Consider the following 24,452-nt stretch of genomic DNA (forward strand, 5'->3'; position numbering starts at 1 on the left):
TGGAATACCAGTAGAAAGCTAAAATAATTGGAGCTTAAGTAACACAGGAAGTCAAAAGAATAGGATTTGTCACAGCTGACTGGTGAAACAAGTTTGGAGTTGGTACTGCTATATCAGGTCTTCATTCAACATCACCTACGCAAGAAATCCACTGCAATGTGGAACCTCACAGAAAACTCAGTTTCCACACAAAAAATCACATCACAAAGCTAGAAGACAGTTCTCCTCTGCAACACTTGCACTTAGGGCTGAGCTGCTGCCATTTCACATGCTCAGCCTTTCATTTAGTCCAGAAGGGCTTATATGACACTACATAAATAGTGACTACAATATCCAATTTACCACTGGAGATTTTAACCTAAGAAAAAATGAAAGAGAATTCTTTGCTACCTCATCAGGAAAGCATGGACTGCTTTCATATTCTTCACTTTTGATAATACATAAAATAGAAAAGACTGGGGGATTTTGTAACTATTTAGCTTCCACACTAGGGCAGGTAGGAGCTCCTTGTTGCCAAGGCTAAACAAATTCAGTGTGGAAATCATTCTGGAAATACTGTAGTTTTCCTGGTATAATTGCTACTGGCATGCAGACCTTACTGAATTAGCAAGCTTACAGTTTGGAATTACCACTAGTATTAATACTGGTATATTTCACCAAAATATAAGCTCCAGGACAGAACACATCCATGAAAAAAAAAGTGCACCTTGGTCATGCACCACAGTGTAAACTGACAGCTGCACAGGATTCATGGCATACACTCTGAATAGAGTTTATTAAGAACCAGCTACTTCCTTGCTACTTATACCTGCTTTAGACAACCATTATTTGGCTTGCTGGCCTAACAGCAAGGCTAAGCACTTTCTGCTTCATGTCCTAGCTGTAGGCTTAATTTTTCATTACAGCTCAGGTTCCCTGATAAGATTACAAATCCAACCAGAAATCCAAAACTATTAATGCAAAGTCACTTCACAAAAACAAACAAAACAAATGACCACAAAAAAAAAATAAAAATCATGCAGCAGGGTAGCTCACACAAATTGAAAGCAACTATCTCCATTTTACATCACAGGCCTGGGTGGCTCTGACTCCATTTCTGCTGTGTGCAGCTGCTGGCCTGGGCACTGCCCTGCCAGTCTCCCTCAGCTCCAGTGCACACAAAGCAGCAACACCTGATCCTGGGATCATTTCTGTCTGCTGAATGCTTGGCCACAGTTCCTAGGGACATAAGGTAAAGTCTGTCCTGACAAGCTGCTTCAAGGTCAAAACCCATTTCTTTTGCCTTGACTCAATTAAATCAGCTCTTCTTGGCAACTAATACTTCTAAATTGGGCATTTCCCAGCTGCTCTCAGAAATCATCAATGCAAATCACTTGTGGTTTGTCTGCATCAAGAGTTCATAATCCCTTATACACTGGAGGCAGCACATATGCTTTCAAGTTAAGTATTCATATATTAACTGTTTCAAATTGCCTTAGAAATTTAAGTTTATAGTAACTACCTTGCTGTAGTCCTGATCTGTAAACCAACTGCAATCGTTACAGACCTGCCACAAAATTTGTGACCAAGCACTTCATTCCTGTGAGCACTTAACATCAGAAAACAGAAGAGTTTCTCTGGCTAACCAGACCTAGGAGGACAGTGCATGAAGGGAGTACTCACAAGGTCTTCCAGGAGCTAAGAAGGAACTTCACCAGGAAATGGAAAACTATGAGTTCATATAAAATAGTGTGTTAATGGAATACTGGTAGTGCCTCAAGGCCAGGGAGGGTATTACACTAAGGCTTATATAAAGCTTTCATAATGGGTCACACATTTATTAAAAGCTACAGACAGATATATCTCAGTAATAATCCATAACTTTACAGCTGTTTCAGATAGTCTTCCTCACCAGCACCATGAAGCCAGAAGACTGGCTATTAGCTCAAGCTACAAACTCTGCACTGCCAACTGCTATGAATCAGGCAGCTGCCTCCCACACCTCTGACTTCCACTCCATGGCTGCACTCAGCTTCAACCACTTAGTACCCATGCTTTTACAGCAAACTCAAAAGGAAAATAAAAGGAAGATAGGAGAAAGTGGGGGGAGAAACATCATTCCACAGTAACAAAGCTCTAGTGTTTTAGCCAACCTTGTTGCCACTAAAAAGAATTTTTCTTAGCACTACAGACAACATTTGAGGGATGGGAAAAAAAGAGGTAAAAAGCCGTTTACTCCAGCACATGCTACAGTCCAGGTATTTAGAAAGAAAAATGGAATATTTAGACAAGACTTGTTAAGGTAACCAGTATTCTGAAGAAATTGTCAGCAAGTATTAAAAAGGTCTTAAGAGGGTGCCAGTAGATCAATACTTTTTTTTCCCTGGGATTTACAGATTTCTCCAAAACAGGTATTTATCATTTTTTCTAAGAGAGTCTGCTTTTACAATTTGTGTCAAAGACTGTGTCAAAACTGTTAATTGAATGTTCTAAGGGATTTCACCACTGAATCTGAAGAAAGGCTAAGGCAAGAAAGATAGCAAAGAAGGCTCTTTCAGCTTTTGAAAGGTTTTTAAAATAAAATACAATCAGGATTGGGTTTTTATGGAGGATTTTTGTTATTGTTTGTTTGTGGGTTTTTTTTCAAGAAACATGACAGCTAAGCAGATAGCATGACCTGAAGATCCTCCCAGGAAAGCTTGTTTTCTCCCTGGTTTCAACTTCAGACTTTGATTGCCCATGCCTTATCACTTGACTTTTGTTTACACAGAAATATAGAACTCTGTCATCAAATGAAGTACAACTGTATTGCAGCCCTTACGTAAGCTCTATCACATGAATAATTAGTGAAGCACAGAAAAATACAAATAGCTTATTTCCCAACTCCACTTAACCTCAGTGTTAACCATTTCTAGACCACTGAACTAAGGATCAGTGGCTAAAGAATGGGAACAAGATAAATTGAAACTGTGAGAAAGATTCAGGACAGGAAGCAGGATTACCTAGCACAAATGAAAGGAGAAGATTTCTTTGACTCAGCATTTGAGGTCAGAACTGGTTTTACCTCATATACAATCATGTTTTTAACAGAACACAAAATCAGATTCTCAATCAAATCCAGTTCACCAATGTTACACAACATGTCATTGAGTGTCAGAATGGACAAAAAATTTACACAGTCTTTTGTGTCTTTCCTATAGTACCCCATCCTAACCTCAAGGTATCAGAGTTTTCTGTTTAGAGAAACAAGACTTCAGCCCTCTGTTCCCTGGCAGCCATTGCAATGCATTAAATTGTTTATCTCTGATCTGCAGCAGCAGTGTTGGCAGAGGGTGTTGGCAGAGGAGACTTGCAACAGCAGCAAAAATGGAGCAACACAAGGATTCCACAGCTGAAAAATAGTCCAACAGTGACACTCCACCCAAAACTTGCTGACAAAGTAGAAACTACTTCAGTACCTCTAGCAATTCTTGCTGGGACTTAAACAAAAAAACAAACAAAAACCAACCAAACAAAAAAACCCTCACCATAATGAAATCTGATGTGTAGTCCTTTGTTACCTACCTTAGCTAAAAATTTAAACTAAGATAACAATTTAAGCTAGAAATTTTAACTAGACTCAAATGCAAAAAAATAGGAAAAAGAAAAAAAGCTTTTCATTTTTAAAAGAAAAAGCCCTACACCCCACAAGAGAGCTCCTTATGTAATCTGTAATTCTCTCATTTTTGCAACAGTCACAAGCATACGGAACTGAGCAATGCAATGGCACCTAATACGGACATCCAGAAAGACTCATACATTAGATGAAATGATTTCTGGCTGTCTTTGGACCTTTCAGACTTCACAATGAAATTGGAAAGTCCATGGTTCTACACCATCCTGGCATCCCTACCCAGCTGTGGAGGACTAGAGGAAGAACTTTGAATGTTCAATTCTTTTGGAAACAAAACTTCTCAGCTATTTCCAAAGTAACTGAAGATATACCATGCCTCTGTGCTCCAGCTGTACCTAGATCAATAAGCAATAGGAGTCTCCTCAGCACTGAATGAATACCCAGAAGATGGGTTCACTGCTACTCCAACACCAGAGCTGACCCTATAAACAGCAGTGGACCTCCAACTCTGTATCTTAACCCTGTACTGAAGAAAAATACCTAAAACAAGTCACACAGATTATTTCCAGTCTTGGAAGTGAAGTGGCCAGTGTCCCCTAACCATGCATTAGCTCAGCATGGCACACAGAAGCAAGGACCCATAAAAGGTCTATGGCATCACCCACCCTGACACACGGTAGTATATCCAGAGTATTCCCAGTACTGGTAACAGCTGTGGCAGAAAGAGACCCCTGAACACCAAAGTTTCTCCTATATTTTATTTTTTTTATCAGAGTGGAAAAATAACATGATGCCACTTCAAGTTACTTGTGAGAAAAGGAGAGAACCTCACACAAGTGCTGTGCTGGAGTGATCATCCCCCTCTACACCAAGGAGGTGGCAAAACAGGAGAGCAACTATCATTACAGCAGTGCAGTACATGACAAGCATTCTGTCCCACTGGATATTCCCAGGATAGGCACATAGCCTTGGACAAAAGAAGTTTTCTTAAGGTGAAAACTGCATGTATAAATTATAGAATATAAAAGAAGCAGTTAGTTGCCCAGCTAGACTACAGTTTTTCGTATTTCCTTGACATATCTGATAAAATTTGGAAGTCAGTAGCACTTCCTAGCTAGAATCTGAGAAATCAAAAGCATATGAATTCAAGAGACACAGATATGAGCTCTGAAGCATTTTATTCAGTCTACCAGTAAGTTCCTCTGTTTTAAACAGATTGAACTTCAACCACACAACTCTTACACATACTAGGCAGATATCCAGCAATACAAACCAAACTGAATGTGAACTCTGCCCAGTGCTTCACACACATTTTATTAATACACAAATTTTAATAAAGTTTAAAATCCATTTTTCATATACAAGACAAAAACTGACAATGCACAAATTATAATTTATTTCCAAAGAGTCATAAGAAACCACTCCAAGGTAATCAATGCTTTGGGTTGTATTCACAAGAATATCACATGTTTCATGTGATAAACCACTGATTATCGTACACATTTCTTTCTGCCATACAGAAGATACTGTCTGAAGAACTGTAAGAATGAAACATGAACTGTCACAGCACAGGACAGGGAAAGAGATTATTCTATGAGATGGCTGAGGAGAGCACATCTGAAAAGCAAAGAAGCATTAAACAATGATGGAGGGTAATTATTCCCATCAGTCAGCTCAGTCAAAATAATGAGTAAGTTTAAATGGTGGCAGAGAAAATGCAGACAGATGGGCACCACAAATTCCTGCTAGGAAAAAAAAGTTAGACTGTTAACCCAAACTGAATCACACTCCAAATGCCTTCACAGCTGCAATATCACACCATGAAACAGTCTTCAAAACAGGTAGGGGTGGGTCATACGAGGAGAATAATAGACTTTACACAGAAAGAGTATAGAAACCATGCAAACAAACAACAAAAGCCTCCAATACTTCACCCTGTGTATGCTTACAACACACTGTCTCCTAATAGCAGCCCTATCACCAGCACCACTGGATGACTGTCAGTCCTCCAAGAATCTGCTCTACCATATTCAGAATTCAACTGGAAAAGAGGATGCACCCCCTTTGCATCCCTCACATCTCATCTTTCCAACAGATCATAGGCACAGAGCTCTTCAGTATCTTCTTGATTTCCAGGCCGTGTCTTCTCTCTTCCAGTGCAGAAGATTACAAAGACAAAAGGTCCAAGCTCCTTTCTGAGATTCACACTGGGAAGACAAGAGTCATAAAACAAAGCAAGAGATATCCCAACTGGGCATAAGGAAGAAATCCGACCATCAAAAATTGGAACAGTCAAGTTCCGGTTGCCCATAGACACTGACGAATCTCTGTCTCAGAGGTTTTTCTTAGACCTGACTTAGATAGAATCTTGCAAACCTCACCTGAATTTAGTTTTGACACTGCTTTGTGGGGGAGGCTGGATCAGATGACCTCCTGAGGTCTCTTCAAACTTGGATTAATCTAAGCTTACCATTCCAAATCAGTAAGGCTTTACTGTTCATGTGGACATTGTCATACCTCTGTGAACACATTCTGACATTTGAATGGGATCATTCAATTGTGCTGAATTCAGGTCCTGGCACCCTACATGCAGCTTCACAGAATTACAGGCAATTGGGGTGGAAAAAAACTGGGAACATCAACCTTTCTGGACCAAAGTACTATCAATTAATCCAAAATCTTCCTGGCAGTTACCAGTCTGAACTGTTCTGAAGAGTTTCCTGTATGGACAATTTCATATCTCCATAGACAAAACACAGGTTTATTTCTCTCCCTGGTCTGTTTATTATATTTTATCCTCTCTTTTACTTTTCTTACTGAAATTTAAATCTACTACATTTTTTATCAGCTTCACTTTGAGCATGAAGAACATTTTATTCCCTTCCATTCAGTACTTGACTCTTGGTATTTTAGGACATGTCTCTTATAAATCTTCACTCCTCGTATCTCACATGGAACCAGTCATGTTTTCTAGACAAAGAGCCCTTTCCCTCCTCTTTTCAATTCCTCTTAGCCCACAATTTCCATGAGCAGCAGGACCCAAAACTTACCACTAGAAACCAGCAGTACTAAACAAAAACCAGATTTCTTTGCACCTTTCTAAAGACTCCAGTTTCTATATACACTGAGTTTCTTCTTTTGCTACAACACTGCCATTCCATGCTCATGAACAATGTGTACATTACTTGAACGTTTGCCTACAGCAGCAGCAGACAGTGCATCAGCCCTTTGTTTTTAATCAAGTATCTTCCAAGATGTAGGTCAACAACATTCTGTGAAAGTTCCCTCTTCCCAAAGAGGCATTTCTGCACTCACCAGCCATGAGAGTTGGAAATCGACAGAAGCACGGGCCAGCTGGCATGGGCCAGCCCAGTTCTTGGGGCTGCAAGCACAGAACAAAGAACTTTCATTTGAAACTCAGCTGTACAATGTTTCTTGGAGGTCCTTTCCAACCTTGACAAGCCTATGATTCCTCTTCAGGGCCTACCATGGCTACACTTGTTGACATTTAGAGAACAATGAAAAGTCCATCTGCTCCTACAAGCTTTGCTAAAAACAATAATGAAACAGATCTACAGCTACATTTTAAAATGCAGAGCCAAGACAGTGGGTTGACCAGACAATGTAGATCACTTTGAAGACTGTGTGAGGAAGACAGAAAGAGAGCAAACAAAAAAAAAAAAGAAATATGCACAAAACAGAAAACTGAAACAATGAATCAAACAAACAAAGATTAAAAAACCCTACAGATACATCCCCCAACTGCAAATTCAATTCAAGCCCAATTCGAATAAGTTCTTTTTGGGAGTACAAAAAAGAAAAAAGAACATTTAATTATACTAATGTTTAGCTGTCAGATAGTTTACTTGCAAATACCAATTCAGTCCTCATCTCATTTTCAGAGCTTACTGAACACCAATCCACTTTTGCTGAACTCAGAGTTCTGCCTGTAAAGATCAGAATGGCAATTTTATTGTTCCTAAGCGATGGGCTGACTGATCAGATTAGACAGAAGCATAAGCTGCACTCTAAGTGATAAAGATTGAACAGGTGGCCTTGCCTCTGATCTACAGCCTCTTCAAACACTTACAAGTAGAATCTTTTTTGTTTTGATCACCTTTAGAAAATATGCATTCAGATACTTAGTCGTCCTTAACCTGGCATAAAAATATTCTTCTGGTCTTCAATGCATTTCAAACAGCTTGCTCATAAATACATCAGCCTTTCCCAAATATACCAGTAAATCACAAGCATGATATGATTTTAACTAAGAAAAGAAAATAGAGATAGACAATTTAGATGGTATCAACATTTATAGTCTGCAAAGTAATATGCATAGAAAATAATTTTAAGGAAAAATTCAAAGTCTTCACAGAGAGAGTCTAAAAATTATTTCACATAAAATTAAAGATTAGACTTCAAAAAGAACGCATTTGAGACTAAGGAGTGAAATAAACCTTACCTGGACAACTTATGCAGAGTGACAACTAAAGCAATGTATGGTTTGCTTAGCAGGTAAAAATAAGAGTAGTCAGCTACTTCCTCCAGATCAAAGTGTCTGGTACAGGAATAATTTTTTTTACTCTTCACAGAAATAAGCAAAGAGGAGAGGGAGAAACAAAGCCATATACAGAATCTTTAGTAGTAAGACTTTTCACAGAAGGTAATGACTAACTCAAGTGTTTCAGCAGAGTTGGTTTTCTCATGATATTACATTATGTTTTATTTATATCATAAGTATTTACTTTGAAGCCCCATCTTTGGCCTGAGGATCTTATGACATAATTCTAAGATGACAATAAACAAAGTGCTGGGGAGCATGGGGAAGGAAAAGCAGGAAAAGAATATTGAAATAAAAGACAAAAGTTTACTACCTACACTCATACCCCTGTCATATTCTCATACAGATGGAGATGGGTACACAGGGATAGTGACCTGTGACAGAATCAAACACAAACTAAGACAGAGGCACTGCTGCAGTTGGTAAATCAATACTACTGAGAGAGCGATTAGCAACTCTAAGACTTTGGGATAATGACCTACTCAGAACGACACAAAAGGTCTCTGGACTCATCTCCAAATTAGTCCCAAGGGAAAAAAATTCCAACAAAATGAATACTAAGGATTACTGACCTTGAGAAACAAATTTAATTAGGTATTTTGAATAAAATATATACACTCACATCTTAAGTCAGTCTACCTCTCTATCACTCTATTACAAGAAGTTTCACACACAGCATGGTACCAAATACTTAAAGGAACCCAGATACATCACTTTCTAAATTTTATGCAATATTAGGGGTTTTACTGTACAAGAGAAATTTCCTAGCAAACCTGCTAGTTACCCCAAAATTATACAAGACTATATTTCATCATTTGCAATATATTTCTACGGGATAAACTCTTCTTTTGTGCTTTAACCTATTATCGGTCATTTGCATAACTTCTTAAACAGCACTGCCAACAAATCCTGTATTTAATATAGTTTTCTGACTGACATTAGTACTTCACAGCTATGCAGCTTTGCAGATTAATATGTCACCTTAAATTTCTTTTAACAGTATTAAGCAAAGGATAACTAACAATTAGAAATGGAAGGAAAAAACAGCTCATTGAAAAAATACACAGCTTAAAGGTAATAACTAAGAGGTTGGATAATTGACTTGAAATGTGAAATACCTTTTTTCAAGGCCCCAGATGAGATTAGACCCAGTAATCAGAGAAGCCTGTTTGATCAAACTCTTCCATTATCAAGAGAGAATACAGCAGAAAAGATAGTGTCAGACTTAGAGCTGTCTCACAAAAGGGAAATACTTTCTGTCTAGTCCTATTATTGATAACATTCCATGTGTTCAACTCTGGTAGTGGAACTGGTAATGCTAGAGCATGCTACAGTCCTTTAACTCTTACCTTGACAATGTTGCTTTACTCATGATTTTACAGGATCAGTTATGCTGAACAGAAAGGAAAAGGAAATTAAGTATCCTTCAAAGCTACAATATCCAAGAGGAAGCGTAACAAGAAACTTGGAGTATTTGAGAGCTAGTATGGTAAGATTACATTAAATCTAAGATGTCCTGCAAAGAGACAGTTATTTGCTAACCAACTGAACTATGCAGAGTTCCTACAGCAGCATACAGGCAAGAGCCAACAGTGAGACACTAAATTACCTAGACAACAAATCCTTTAGTCCTTTTTTAAATTCAACAATGGAAGTGTACTATTCAGTTTGAATGAATATAATTTTCTGTGTATAGCAGAACAATCATAACCTGTTACTAAGGTTTTGTTGCTCTCAGCTTTCTGTGTTGAAGCTTCAGTGCAAACAGGCTCAAGGGATAAGTCACCCATTTTTGTTAGGTGGACTTAAAGATGTAAACATACTTAAAGGGTGCACTGTCCCAATGTGCATTTGCCAGATGATTAAAGAAAAAAAAAATTCTTTACACAGAAAAATAATTATTCCAGCAGTGGCCAACTCTACCAAATCTGCTGAGGAAACTACTAAAGGAGCTAAAATAAAGAAACAGATGGTACTCGCTCCTCACTCTATTTCCATTCAGATTCTATTCACAAAGTATTTTATGCTAATCAATCATAAGCTCTGAATCAGCAGGTTTTCACATTTTAGAATCCATTTTGAAAGTTGTTTCTTTATGCATCAAAGTCACTGTGACATTAACCTTATCTTTTCAATAGTCTCCATTTGTATCTTGTTGCTATAATAAACACATTAAACAAGACCATTTTTGAAAAATAAGGGAGCATTTCTCCCCTTATACTGGAGCAGATATGTTTCACTATGGAAAAGTAGAAATTAACACAGAACCACAAAAAATAATAATAAAGAAACAACAAAACCAAACATTTCCCAACCCCCCCAAAAAAACAGAAAAAAAAAACCCACAAGGAAGAATAGGAAGGAAATTAACAAAGATTTAAAACTATTCAAGAGAAGAGAAAGAGAGCACAAAAAAAAGGCACAGCTCATGTAGTTACTCTTGCTAGACTTGTTCAGATCCGGTTTGATTTATAATTAAACTTTATTGTTCACTAGTTCAAATTACACGTCTTGAAAGTGTTTTACATGGAAATAATATTAGCATAACAAAAATTTTTCTAGCCACCACAAATATTTTGTATTCTGCTGTATTTTCCTTAAAATAATAAAAAAAGCACCTAAAGCTGCTTGATTTAACCAGCAGTAGTCAGGCAACAGAACATGAAAGCAAGAATTCCAACAGCCATCTCTGAGTGGGCAGCAAGGACAATCTATAAAAGGCTTAAAGCAAATCAAGGGAAAACAGGGAAAGCAGAGGGAGGGAGCAGGACTCTCTTGATCCCATGCACAAGGGTCATTCAACTACTGGAGAAGAATTTACAGATGTCACACAGTAAACCTGAAAACGTGAAGCCCTGAGTTCAGTAATAAAGTAATGTCTAGCCCAACAGATCACAAGTAGTAAAGGAAAAACCATTAAATGGAAATTAGTGACTAACTCAATGGTTTTTCAAAGCAAAGTAAACTCCCGGGTCTTCTACAAACTTTGGGAAGAGACAAGTTAAAAAAATAATGCATCCAAAAGTATCAGCATACTGCTGAGGTACACCACCCATTGCTTTTTCTTCTTCCTAAATTCAAGATATCCATCTTTTGGCAAGGAATATATGGCAGTAAGGGAAAGGACCAAGTAGGATTTCTTTTCCCTCCATCCAAGAATGAGTTTGTGTTTACAACACAAGTGATGAAAAGGGAAGTTTATTTCCTAGAAAGCAAGATCACAGATTTCAGCCTGCCCCGAGCAATATCAGTAACGGATGATCGAGTCACATATTATGAAACCAGAATTAATTCAGCAGCAGGTGGTGCCGTGTCTTCTCTTCAGCTAAAATGCAAAACATACCAACGGGGTAAAGTTTCAGAGAAGGACAAGGGGATGTTTATTTAAGTCAGAGAGCAAAGAAAAACATCAAAACTAACAAAAAGATAGGCAACAGGAGCTTTCGAAAACAAGATTTCTTTTGTAGCTTTCCATTAACAGACTCCATGCAGAAGAGTTATTTCCCAACACCTTGCTATTTGATGCTGTCGATAATTTCTCTTTTAAGTACACATTGTTGTGTACTTACAGGCTGCTGAACTTCATTAACACAGTTGCATATTTTCCCAAAAAAACTTTTACAGCTGATTACAGATAGGTTATAATTACTGTCTATTACAATAAAAAGTTTGCTTCATTTTAAGGAACCAATAGATAGTACTGTAGTCTATTGCTGTTGCTTCTCTATTTGCAGAATGATTTATGAGAATGCTTAGCCTGTATGAGAAGCATTAAATTAGTATCTCTAGAGCTTATAATATATACTACAGCATATATGTCCATTCATCTGGCATCTGAGGATCTGTTCATGGTGGGAAGCTTTAACACACCTGCACAACAGCAGCCCAAGGAAGAAAATCAATCTCAGCTGCCATTAAAGTGCTTCAAAACACACTTGTCTAAAAAAGACAGGTTCCTTTCACTCAGTTCCTTCTTTCCTAGTGTATCTAACAGTAGCTGAATCTAGCACAGAGGAAAACAACCTCACTATCAAAGCTTAAAAGAAAATGCTTAAAAAGAAGAATGTAAAAATGTGAAAAGGTAGAGGGCAGCATGACAATAAACAGCAGATTCTATATGGGGAGAAAAAAAAACAAAACCCCACACAGAAACTAGTGAAGTAGATAAAAAACCCTACATAAGGCAACCAACTGATGATACAGTTCAAGAACTGGGGGTATGAAAAGAATTCCGTACCAAAGCTTTGCAAAGGGAAACTAAAATATCCCACTTGCCTAATAAAAAGTCAACACTGTATCCTAACACCATGCCACACTAAGTTTTAGTTGTAAAAATCTCTAATCTCCAGTAAATTGAATTATTAACCAATGTGTTTTTCCAGCATATTTCATCTCCCTTTTGGAAAACCAGAAATAGAAGCCGTGTGGTTTTAATTCATCAGCTGTACTTATTACTGCTACTGTTACTAAAAAACATTCATGAGTAGATCCATGACATTTTGCACACAGATTCCATACCTGGCAAACATCAACATTTCACTTTTGTGAAGCAGTGTCACAACATATTGCAGACACCTAGGGTAAGTATGAAAAGGAAATTTTTTAGACCTCTCAAGGCAGAACTGGGTGCCCAGATCCCAGAGCCTCTCTACACAGGTGAGGAGGAAAGTAGCAACACTCCTGTTCTTCACTTGAGGGAAGAAACAAAGCATATGTCAATCACAGCAGATGAAGCACTTTCGCCGAAGCAGGGAAGAAGGTAGATAGACACAGTCATAGCCAGGATGACAAAAAGTGGAAACTTTTGCTACTCTGTTCCTTACAGATATTAAACAGGCCTGATTATAAAACACCATCTCCTGAAGCTTCTTTGTGTTCTGCCCACTAACAGTTTCAACTGGGCTCCATCTTTTATGAGAATATGCCCAATGCCAAAACTCTTCCGGTTCTCTAACTGGTACTTCATGTTCTTTTATTCTTCACTCCACCTGAGGTGTCAGCCAACCACGTCAGAGTGACCATCTCTTGACTACTGGTCAGCTTGTATAGCAGTTCATCTTTTCACATTGTACTTATTTCTTCTGTTTAAGACCTTCTTCTGTAAAGGATCTCTAACATACCAACACTGAAGTTTATCATCTATACATCCAGGGCCACCACTGAGTCCGAGTGGATCAAGGATCTTTCAGCTCTGAAGGGCTGGAAGACAGACAATTCCTTCGATGTTCTACATTGTTGTTTGGATCCTGCTATGGAGAAGACATAACAGACACCTTTCCATGCTTTATCAGGTACAGTCCTCCATATAAGACTGCTGGTTACATCTATCCAAACTTTACTGTTCTCCAGAAGTTCCTTTGTTTAACATGTATCCAAAAATGCAAAGGACTGAAACTTTGTCTTCTTAGATCACCACTGCTAGAACATCCTAATAGTATGGCCCCTAGCCACATGGAGCAAGGACAGGCACTAACTGTTGGAGCCATTTGAATTCCTGCAACCAGCTCAGGTCTGACTGGTAAAAAGGTAAAAGTAAACTGCACACTTCTTAGTGCAGTGACCCCATGCAGCCCCTTCCATGGGTCATACAAATGCTCTAAAGTGCTGTAACAGACCTAGACCACTGGCTGTTGAGGATCTAAATCTTAGGTGAGAACCTCATCTACCCAACATGCCAGAAGCCTACACACTGTATTTTGCTGGTGGACAACACTAAAGTGGCAAGAGACAAGAATTAGAAACTACAATCTACATCCGTTTCTGAACTTGAAACAGTTGCCCAAGATGTTGATAACATTTCATAGCCTTCTTGTCAAATGTTAGTTTTCATATGCTGAAAAGACACTTAAAAAAGCAAGATGGAAATTGTAGACTCACAAAAAAGATAGTTTTTCACATTTAAAAGAAAGTTCTCTAATCAGATAACTGTTTTCTATCATGGGGACTCTCTGACTTTATCTGAAAACAGACACTATACACAGTCACACAGAGAGCAAAGCTTTTTGCCAAAATTACACACCATCATCCACAAAATCTACAAGTCTTTCAGTGGTAGGTGACTAGAGAAAAATGTTTTCTTAATTAGGGAATTTAACACTAGTTACTGGATTATCTGCCAAACTATTTTCAGCTTTCATGCTTCACTGAACCGGAGCTCATCAGTCACAAACCCATTATTACACTGAAGAAAATGGGGAGAAATTAGCATACAAGATGATAGCTTAAAGCTGGTGCTAATTGGAAAGAACGAAGTACTTTTCATTCCTGTTGGATACAATTAGGTGAGACAACCAGGTTCTGGAAAAACAATTTGCTAAACAATTTCAGTGATGTCTATTCTGTAACCTATATTTAAAGTCTAAACAAATTCATGCCTTTGCAGTATATCTTGCAACCACAGGGGTTGCAAACTAAAAGCTGGTCCAGCTGTAGAGCAAGCCTTGTTCAGAACCATACATACAAAACACAACTAATTCATCACAACTGTGGAGATCATCACTGAACTAAGCTTAAGTTGCCAAAAAGAGCTGGAGAGCAAAACCAACAAGGAAACAGAATGTAATACTCATAATGCACAGTACAGCATGGCACCAATAGACACAAAGATGCAAAATCAGTTGAATTATAGGACTGCACAAAATACACAATCAGAAATAAAAGAAAAACATCTACAAAGAGCTACTGGTGCGAAAACAATTATTGTGCATGCTTTTGTTCATGAATGCTAAACAGAAAGGGGGAATCTTGTACATGAATAGTTAATTTGTCAAAAGGAAGAAAACAGGAGGAAAAAGGCAATGCTTCATTATTACTGAACTCAGGCACAAAATGTTAGTTAGACAACTATACTGTAGAAATATACCTTATAACATTAGGGATTTTTTGTCAAGAACTACAGCTGGGTGACTTTAATTTACTTTACTACAAATTATTTATCATGTATTACTCCTAATCTATTCATCACACACCTACAATTATAAGTGCATTTCTACCAATAGGTTTTTTATTTAATTCCAAGATGCAACAAATCTCTGTATTTCTTCTACATCACTATTTATTTTGGCTCAGAACATATTTAATATTTTCTTTAAATGAAATAAGAGCAGTCTATAAACCTGTAACACGCCCTATTTTTAGGATTACACCTACCTCATATTTTCCTTTTTAAAAATACAGCCTAATTATGCTTTAGAATAGTACCTCCCTAAACATGATGTGAAAAATGCTTCAACAGATAGCACTCACAAAAACATCTCCCAACAGAAAAATGATAGAAAATGCTGCTGCAATCAGACTTTAATGAACAACTGCAGCATACACCCCATGTTACCATGCAGGAGTGGTGCCTCTCTGTTTACTGAAAATGTTATTGCACCGTCCCCCCTACACCATGTACAACACTAGCATGCAGTGACATCGCTAGTTTCTACATCCTTTAGAGAAAACAAAACAAACCTAGGAAATCGCCCTCTTCATCTTCCCGAACAACCCTTGAATTCTCTAATGAAAGACGGTCCAAAGACCCACTGAGACAAACAGACCTTCCCCTAAGGTCTGATTTCTTGTGTTGTAATACTCCAAGTGTGCCAGCATAAAGAAACCTCTTTAAAGTAAAGAAATAAATCAGCAGACACTATCAAAATTAAACCCCAAATACTGATGTACATACACATAAACAGACATGTATATGTGCACATATACATGTATTTCTCCTCATGCTTCAATCGCGTAAAGACATCTTGAAAACTGAGGCATCCACGGGCTAAATTGGAAGCCCTTCAAACAATAAAATAGTATTTTCACATAGAAAATCCAGAAGAGCCAAGAGCTCACTGATGAACAGCAGATTTTTATCTCTGATTAAAGAGTAATTTGAATTAACTGATGTTTTAAAATTATTTAAGCTCCCCTCCCATCATGATTTCTACATACACCTAATTCCTATGTACTGTGAGCAGCCTTATGGGAGTCCATCCCTCTGGTATGTGAGGTTAGACACAGCCTCCGCGGGATAAAAGCCTTTATCCTTCTAAAAATATCCGTGTGCCAGGATCCACTCTCGTAAAGCTCCCTGATGCAAACGGCATCGCCACAGTCCAGGGGCTGCTCTGCTTCCATGAGTAAGCACTAGCAGCATCGGGCTATAATTAGTCGGAGTATTTTTAGGGTCACTGCTCAAAATTAGACAGAAATGACTGAGAAGGACCTCAGAACGGTGGGGGTTTTCTCCTCTCCTTTGGCTATTTCCTACTGCTGTGAGGAAAAAGAGGCTCGGCAGGCGCCGGGGAGAGGCGACCCCTCAGCGCAGGGGAGAAGTGCCTGGCTGCTGCGGCGGGCGGGTGGCGCTGGGAGCGCGCCGCGGCCCCGCCGCCCGCACCCGGCCCGCAGGAGCCGCGCTTACCTGACCGCCACCCGCACCGAGCTCTCGTCCGGGCCGGCCGACATGGTGCCCCGGGCCAGGGGCGGCCGCAGCCTCGCCGGGAACTCCGCCGGGCCGCGGAGGAGGTGGGGGCACTGCTGCGGCTCCCCCCTCACCTCCTCCTCCTCCTGCCCCGCCACCTCCTCTCTCCAGCCATTTTAGGTGACTGAATGAATAGGTAGGAGCCGCGGCAGTGTAGGGCGGTTCGCTCCGCTCCTCCTCCTTCTTCTTCTCCTCCGCCTCCTCCCACCCGCCCCGCTCCGCTCCGGCCCGGCCCGGCCCGGCCCTTTCAGCGCCTGGGCGTGGAGCGCTGTCAGTCAGCCACCGGCGGGCCGAGCCCCAGCCCCGGTCAGCGACCCCCGCCCCGCCGGGGCCGGCGCGTCCGCCCGCTGCAGCCGCACTGCGTCAGCGGCCCCGCCCCGGGCAGCACGGGGGGACGGCGGGTGTGCGGGCACTGCTCTCGGCACACACGGGGACACTGCCTCCTGTGCACATACCCCCTTCACACACACACACCGCCTCCTGTGCACATACCCCTTCACACACACACACCGCCTCCTGTGCACATACCCCTTCACACACACACACCGCCTCCTGTGCACGTACTATTTCTTCGCATTCCCCCTTCACACCCACACACCCTGACGCGCCGTCCCTCCTCGCACACCCGTTCGTTATGTGGACACACGCCCCTCGTGTTTGCCTTTCCACACGCACACACTCGGTGCTCGCCCCTGCGCACACAGCTCTCCTCACACCTCTCCCTCACACCTCCCGCGAAGGCTCAGCACACACGCCCTGCCCTCGAACTGTGCGCTGGCACTGCGGGCGCACACGGCGCCGTTGAGGTGCCCGGCCTACACGTGCCTTTCCCCCGGCCCACACGTGCCTTTCCCCCGGCCCACACGTGCCTTTCCCCCGGCCCACACGTGCCTTTCCCCCGGCCCACACGGGCACACACAGGGCTCCACACGCACAGCTCGTCCCCACGCACAGCTCGTCCCCACACACAGCTCCACTCACGCTATCAACACACACGGCAACCCACAAGGGCTCTGCACGCAGCTTCCAAAGCCTCTCTCCTGGGAAAGGGGCTCATCCCGCTGTCTGGGCTGGCTTGTTTGCGTTTGCACATATTTCCCTTTCCCAGACAGGAATGAGATGTCCTCATTCCTCTTCTGTCCCTGGGTGGTCCTCGCGACCCTCGTGCCCGCGGGAGCACACAGTTCTCCCGCCTTTCTGGTGATACTGGCAGGTTTGTTTGCCGAAGCTCCTCCAGTCAGGCATCTCTGTTCTCACTTCGCTAATGAAATGCCTGGCTTTGCGCTGGAAACTGAGTGGGCGGATGACACTAATTTTTGATGCAAATAGTAATCTCTGCCAGGAAAGAAGCCTGATTATTTTGCCCAAAACAATTCACATTCCTAAGGAAGATTTTCCATCAGAATAGGCCCGGCTTTGAATTTGTAATGATACGCTAAAAACCTTGCAGTTCTGGTTGTTTTGCTTCTGATAGTGAAGGTTGATCACTCCCAGGCCCCAGCCCCTGTCAAAGATGGGCAGGTGAGGTGTCCCAGCCGGATGGGGCCTTTAGCCATAGCCCTGAATCTTTCAAAAGTCTCTCTTTCTCAGCAGGAATCCACTGTGCTATTGTTGCTCTGCATGTTTCTCATAGTTACTTTCTCTTCTGTACCTAGAAATTAGATTGTTTCTAGAAAATGGCCCACCTGAAAGTTGCTATACAAAATGATGGTCTCTTTCCTTCTGAATTACACAGCACCAGCATTCAAATCCCCAACAGCATTTGGAAATATGGGGAACTTTAGCTACATAGCATATTGCTGAGGTACACTGAGATAATATTTATCCAAAAGGGAGAAAAATGGAGACAGAGATAGTTCAGTATGAAATCATTTAGGGAATCTGGTACAGGCAGAATGAAAATTACATTTCCCTCATTATGGGCTTCTCAGCTCATTATTCTGTATTTGATGCCATAGGCCAGCTGCCTTGTTTTTCCTTTTGCCATGATATTTTATGGGGTGGGCAAGATAGCAGATAAAGCTCCTACAGGTGAATTATGTTGGCATTCATACCAAACAGCCTCAAAATGAAAGTGATAGGAGTTTCATAGTTCAGGGCATTTCCATCTAGAGGGGACTGAACACTCAAGACTTTGTCATGCATCTGTGGGTATTATACTGAGCTCTGTAAAAATACCTGCAGCCCACCCACAGTGAGTGGAATCCTATGGCATAATTAGGTTCTGAAAATTTATGTGCGCCAGATTTACAAATCCAAGTCTTATCCAAAAGTATCCAATGCATTTTGTTTCACCTGGAACAGTTACAAGGTTAATGTAATAAGCATACTCAAGCCAAATTCACACCTTGGCAGTATCTTCCTGCATTTGTTTCACACAGCATCTTTTGCTGGATGGGCCACAGTCCAGCAAAGCTCATCCACATCACATTGCCCATGCCCATAAAATCCTGCTAAGTCAGTGTCTCTGGTTTGCCATGTGAGCTGTGCTGAAAACCCAGCAGGGAGTAGCAGCTGCAGGATGCTCAGACTCAGAATCATACTCTAGACCTTTCCAGGGCCATTTCTTTTCTGGCTGTTGTGTGGCTATTAGACATTTACTTCAGCTTGTCTTCATCCAGCCCTCTCTCTATTCCATAATGAAAAAGAAGTTAGCAGATCAAAAGGTCTGGCAGAAGCTCTCCTGAGTTTAATGTCATGTATAGAAATGGGTTGGTATCCTCAGATTTCAGACCTTAATGACAGAGATTTTTTTTTATCCACATTGGTATTAAACAATTTTTGTGCTATAGTAAAACTATTCTGTTCTAAATTATAATTATTTCAGTCCTACAGTTTTACCCACATATTTTCTTTCTTGGATATTTCACTCCAATTCCAGACTCTTCTGAAATTGATACAGCAAGTGACATTTAGCTTCTTACCATGTTTCATGCAAATTGCCTGTTTTGTGTCCATTCAGATGTAAAGCAGGAAAAAGACATAGGTCCTGTTTCTATGCAGGATATTTCTGTGTTGCCATTTCCAGAAAACGTTCAACCCTTCTTTCAAAACGAGCTTTTATTTTGGCTTTTTCCAACTTGTCCAATGTAAACAAGCAGAGTGCTATACTGTTAACTTGGCTACACCAGGAAACTTAAATCAAATCTGCTTTTCATTTCTTATAATGTGAATGACTTGTGCCCTCCACCATCCTATTCATTTCCTTGAAGGTTTAACTTGAATAATTAAGGACACAATATCTCCCTTTTTTTAATTGTCAAAGTACGTGGCTAAATTACCATTTTCTTGTTTATCTTTATATAACGCTGTATTAGCTACATTGTAAAGTTTACACATTTGTCCAATCTCACAGCTAATGAATGAGGTCCTTTCCTAAAAGTCTCCTGTCCTCATGGCTACACCACCACAGGTACCAACCACCTTTGGTCACTCCCTGGTCAGCTGTGGACAGAAGGGGAACAATCCGCAAGGCTGGGGGCAGGGAGGGAGTTTACAGCTCTGGTCCCTGCTCGGAGTTTACAGGACTGCTGGGAACACCCCTCATCCCTCCCTGGCAGCCTTCCCGGGTGACGGCTGTCACACTTTCACTGCCTCCATTCTCCTGCCATATGACTCAGCACCATGAGCTTCATTCACTGGGAAACCAAACAAAAACTTGTGTTTGGAAGGGTAAGTGCTCTGCCCGACACACACAGCACACCCCGCACAGATGGTCAAGCTGCCCACAGAGCTCCTGTAAGCCTCAGAAGCTGCCTAAAGTCACTGAGCTGCACACAACCTGAATGAGCCAAGCAGACCCCACTTAGGAGTCAGAGCCCTGTGCTTTGACCTGTGTATGTCTGCAGACAAGTTGTATCAGCTGTGCCTATGCTGTACCAGTTGGTTTTGAAATTATCTGAGTGAAATAGAACACTTAATATGGAAGAGACCCCACTTGGAATCTTTTAACTGATAACTTACCAGTGCTAAAAAAGCCAATTTAATAAAAGATTTGACTTGTTAATTGATTATTTATTTGACCTGCTGAACATTTCATTGAATTTGAAGAAGAGATTCTGCTGAGAAATGGAGGTGACTTGGTTTCATCGAGATAGGCAATAATATATTATATATATCACTGATTTCTGATTAATCTGTGTCAAATAGATTAATTGCACCATGACTTGTAGAAGGCTTCAAGAAAAATCTTTAGGTTTTGTCAAGTTAAGCACCTGACCTGGGTATCTGCCCACCATTATGAGAAGCAGAGATTCTTTCAGATACAGAAAGTGGAATATGAAATTTTCAAGTGCTATAAAAGAACAATTTTGAAGGACATTACACCTCACCATCTGCCTAGTTCATGCTGTTTTGTCAAATTCACACACACAAAATAATCAGCTAGTATATAATCTCATTAGTGACTATTTTTTTTCTTGAATTCATATACTAAATAAACTCTTCTTTGCCACATACAAGCCACCATTTATTCAGTCATTTTTGACACACCATGAAGCCTAAACATTAGGCAAACAGGATATAATGCATACAATATAATGAGCAAAATTGATATCATATTCATTCATACAATAGTTTGAAAAATGGGGATATTTTGGCTCATATAAGTCTACAGATTTTCGCTATAGCTTTTTGCTTGTCTGTGTCTTTCTATGAACTGTGTGACCCACTAACTCTCTGTACTCCAGTATCTTCTGATACAGGAAAGGTAATTGGACTCCTGTTCAACTGGATTTCATGAGCTGTTGCTGATGGAAATTATGTCAGCAACATTCACACATCAGCAATAATCACTCCATTTTCTCTCATAACCACTAAACTCTTCAACATTAATGTATACAGTGCTTCCAGCTTTCTACTTGGCAAAGTGAAACTTCTGTTTGTATTTTCTGCTTGGTGCCTTGGGCTTACATGAGCCTTAGGCTTTTCCATTGTCATCTTTTGAGAGGTCTTTGCTACAAACAAAATGAAATTTCTAAAAACTGTTACATCTTGATTTTTAAGAACTTTCTGAAAGTAGTTTTTTCTTCTCTGAGTGCCTTCTCATTTTAAGCTGCACGTCTTGGAAACCAGTCAAGCCTACAAAAGACATTTAAAATACCTTCTATTTTCTTCCCATCACTAAGACTTTTGGTTAAATAACAATGAGTGAAGGAAAGTGTTGAGCCACTCTTAACTTGTGGGCTAAAAATATGCAACAGGGAGCCTTTGCTTCCAATAACTGAGGAGAAGAAAGCAAGCTGCTGAAGGAAATTATCACTGGGCTCGTGACAGGATGGGGGGAAGTAATCTCAAAGTTGAGAAGGAAGAAGGGAGTGCAAGGTGATGTTTATGTGATTAAAATAACACCAGATAAGGAAAGGAAACAGACTGGTTTAGTCTGGTGTCTGTGGAGAGAAGGTAGAGAAACCAGAAAGGACAGGGTGGAGAAGGAAGAGGGATTTCTCGAATCAAAGCCAAGCAATGGCTCTGCAGGGTTATTTCTGGAGCTGATCAGCATAAGAGGAAAAGCAGCATGAGGCACCTCTGAAGCAAGAAGAAAGGAGGTTGGTGTTTTCCATCTACCTTCCAGAAAATGAATGAACTGTACAGGAGAAAATACAATAAAGAAACATAAGATAAAATGATCATATCTGGAGCTGAGCAGAGGATTCAGTGGAAATAGAACCACAATATTTGATGAAGAAAGAAAGAAATAATTTCATTATGTACTAATGCTTTTTACTCATAAAATTTTTACTGTGTTAACTATATTGTTGTTAACAAAGCAGTATCATTTCCTCTGCTCCTGGCAGGACAGAGTGGTTGTGTCATACAACAAAAATATGCTTTTACCCATACAATTATTTATCTTCTGGGCCTGAGAAATGCTGTAATTTGTACTAATATAACTTCTGTCTGTACTAAGATGGTCATATCAGAGTCATATATATTCTGATATAAACATACATATTGTATTGTATCCCATAAAGCACAAATACACATTAGATCCCCACTGGACCAGTACTGCTAGACTAGAAGAAAACACATGAAAATGTACAAGGCTAAAACACATCTCTGGGGAAAACCTCCACTATATGATCTTAAACAGATTCATGATTCAAATCAGTGGATATCACTAAGAATGAATATGCTTTTTATGTCACTGTGTTTTGAGGATTTGTTGGTTAACTGAAAGTTAGGATAACCTGTTTTGCAGTAAAATCTTGAAAGTTCACACTGACAACTGGAAGTCCTTTCATGTATTAAAGGAAGAATCTAAATAATGGAGACAAGGGGGAAAAGAGAACAGAAAGTAGTCTTTACAATAATGTAATTTAGTTCAATCATTTATAGTAATACTATTAAAATCCAGCACAGTATGAACAATAAAATAAGTCTTAGCAGGACAAGACCTTACTGGGTCTTTGGGTTGTTAAATATCACCCAGGGGTAGCCAGGTCCTGTAGTTTTTTGCAAGGGACCTGATCCTGTGGGTCAGAATCTTGTGCTTCTAAACCTGGCCCTTGGGCCTGATTCACTAATGCTTTGAAATAAACCCAATGTGATCAGGATACCTGAATGTTATGCTGTCTTCATGTTGTTGCAAAAGACTAAAGAGTAGTAACAGTGTAGTAGCCAGCTACTTTACAGATCTTAACCAAAGCTTATACAGTTCTTTCCCTTTCTTGTACAGAGAAATTGAGGCAAGAAGGACACATGAATTGCAGATGCCTGTAGAAGAGATGGCTGTCAAAAACAGTATTAGGGCTGACTCCTGTGCCTGTGCAAACACTATTAGACCACACCTTAATGAGATGAATTATTAATACAAAAGCTGCACGGGAAATTAATTTCTGCTGCCTCTCACCAAAACCAGCTGTTCAGACTTGAATGTGTCACAGTTGCACAACATATATTTTGCTTTAAGGATACAGTTAACCAACATGATGGATTTTTCATTATGTTCTTCCTAATAGTATCCTCATCCTTCCTCTGTCCTTCCCATTTCCCTCTTCACCACCATGATTTCAACTTTTTGTTCAGCCTTCTGGAAGGTACTGAATGATGGGAATCCTGTATTTGTATGGTGAGCACAGCATTAGCGGTCACAGGGCAGACTCCTCTGGGCAGCCTTGCAAATCTGCCCTGGAAAAAACAGAAAAACAATTACTTTACATATTTAAATGACAAGCATCAATCCCTAGCACATTCCAGATTAAATCAATGTTAAGTTACCCATCTCTGGTAAAATATCCAGATGAAAGGACTTCCAATGAGGCTGGGAAAGTTTCTGTTTCCCTACAGAACCTACTGATGACTGCTAGCAGAGGTCACTTGCTAGCCAGCTCTATTATTACACTGTGTAAACATCTTATCCCACTGTACTGTGCTCCCAGACTCCCTCCCACTTCTCTATATAGCTCTATATACTTCTCTATATATACCTATGGAATGCCTAAGACCCAGATGGTGAGTTCTTCAGCTTAGAACTTGTACAATTTTTTACAAAATCCCTTTTCCTAATTGGCATCCTTAGGCCTTACCTCAATAAAACCAATAAATAGTAATAACAAAAAAAGAAGGATGGAAGGTGGGTGAAGACATGACTAATTACCTAAACAATACTTGGACCACAAGCCACAGGGAACATAGGAGCTTGGGGAAGAGCAAGTGGGTGGAGAGTTACCTGAACAACAGAGGGTTGGGCAGGTAAAGAATGGATATTGCAAGACAAAACTGAGAGTCTTTATTTTGATAGCATCATGGAATTTAGAAATTAAGGGATGACAGCTGTAGATTAAGCATGGCACAGGTTGCTTTACTCTCTCTCTGTGTGCAGCCTGGCTTGGCACTGT

The 24,452-nt window shown here is 40.3% G+C and overlaps 1 protein-coding gene across 11 annotated transcripts in view; it reads right to left on the minus strand.

Annotated features, from left to right (window-relative positions):
- The window catches only part of KIF21A (kinesin family member 21A), an 86,734-nt gene extending 69,945 nt beyond the window's left edge, over positions 1-16,789 (minus strand). For all 11 annotated transcript variants that reach the window (XM_014248921.2, XM_014248920.2, XM_088055909.1 and 8 more), the window contains exon 1: positions 16,555-16,789. In XM_014248921.2, the coding sequence (XP_014104396.1) occupies positions 16,555-16,598 (44 nt within the window). In that variant the 5' untranslated portion in view covers positions 16,599-16,789. The remainder of the gene's footprint in view (positions 1-16,554) is intronic.
- Positions 16,790-24,452: the final 7,663 nt, after the last annotated feature.

This window comes from Pseudopodoces humilis, chromosome 5, assembly GCF_049639895.1.
Source record: "Pseudopodoces humilis isolate 2021_Gansu_Grassland_sample_001 chromosome 5, ASM4963989v1, whole genome shotgun sequence".
Taxonomy (NCBI): domain Eukaryota; kingdom Metazoa; phylum Chordata; class Aves; order Passeriformes; family Paridae; genus Pseudopodoces; species Pseudopodoces humilis.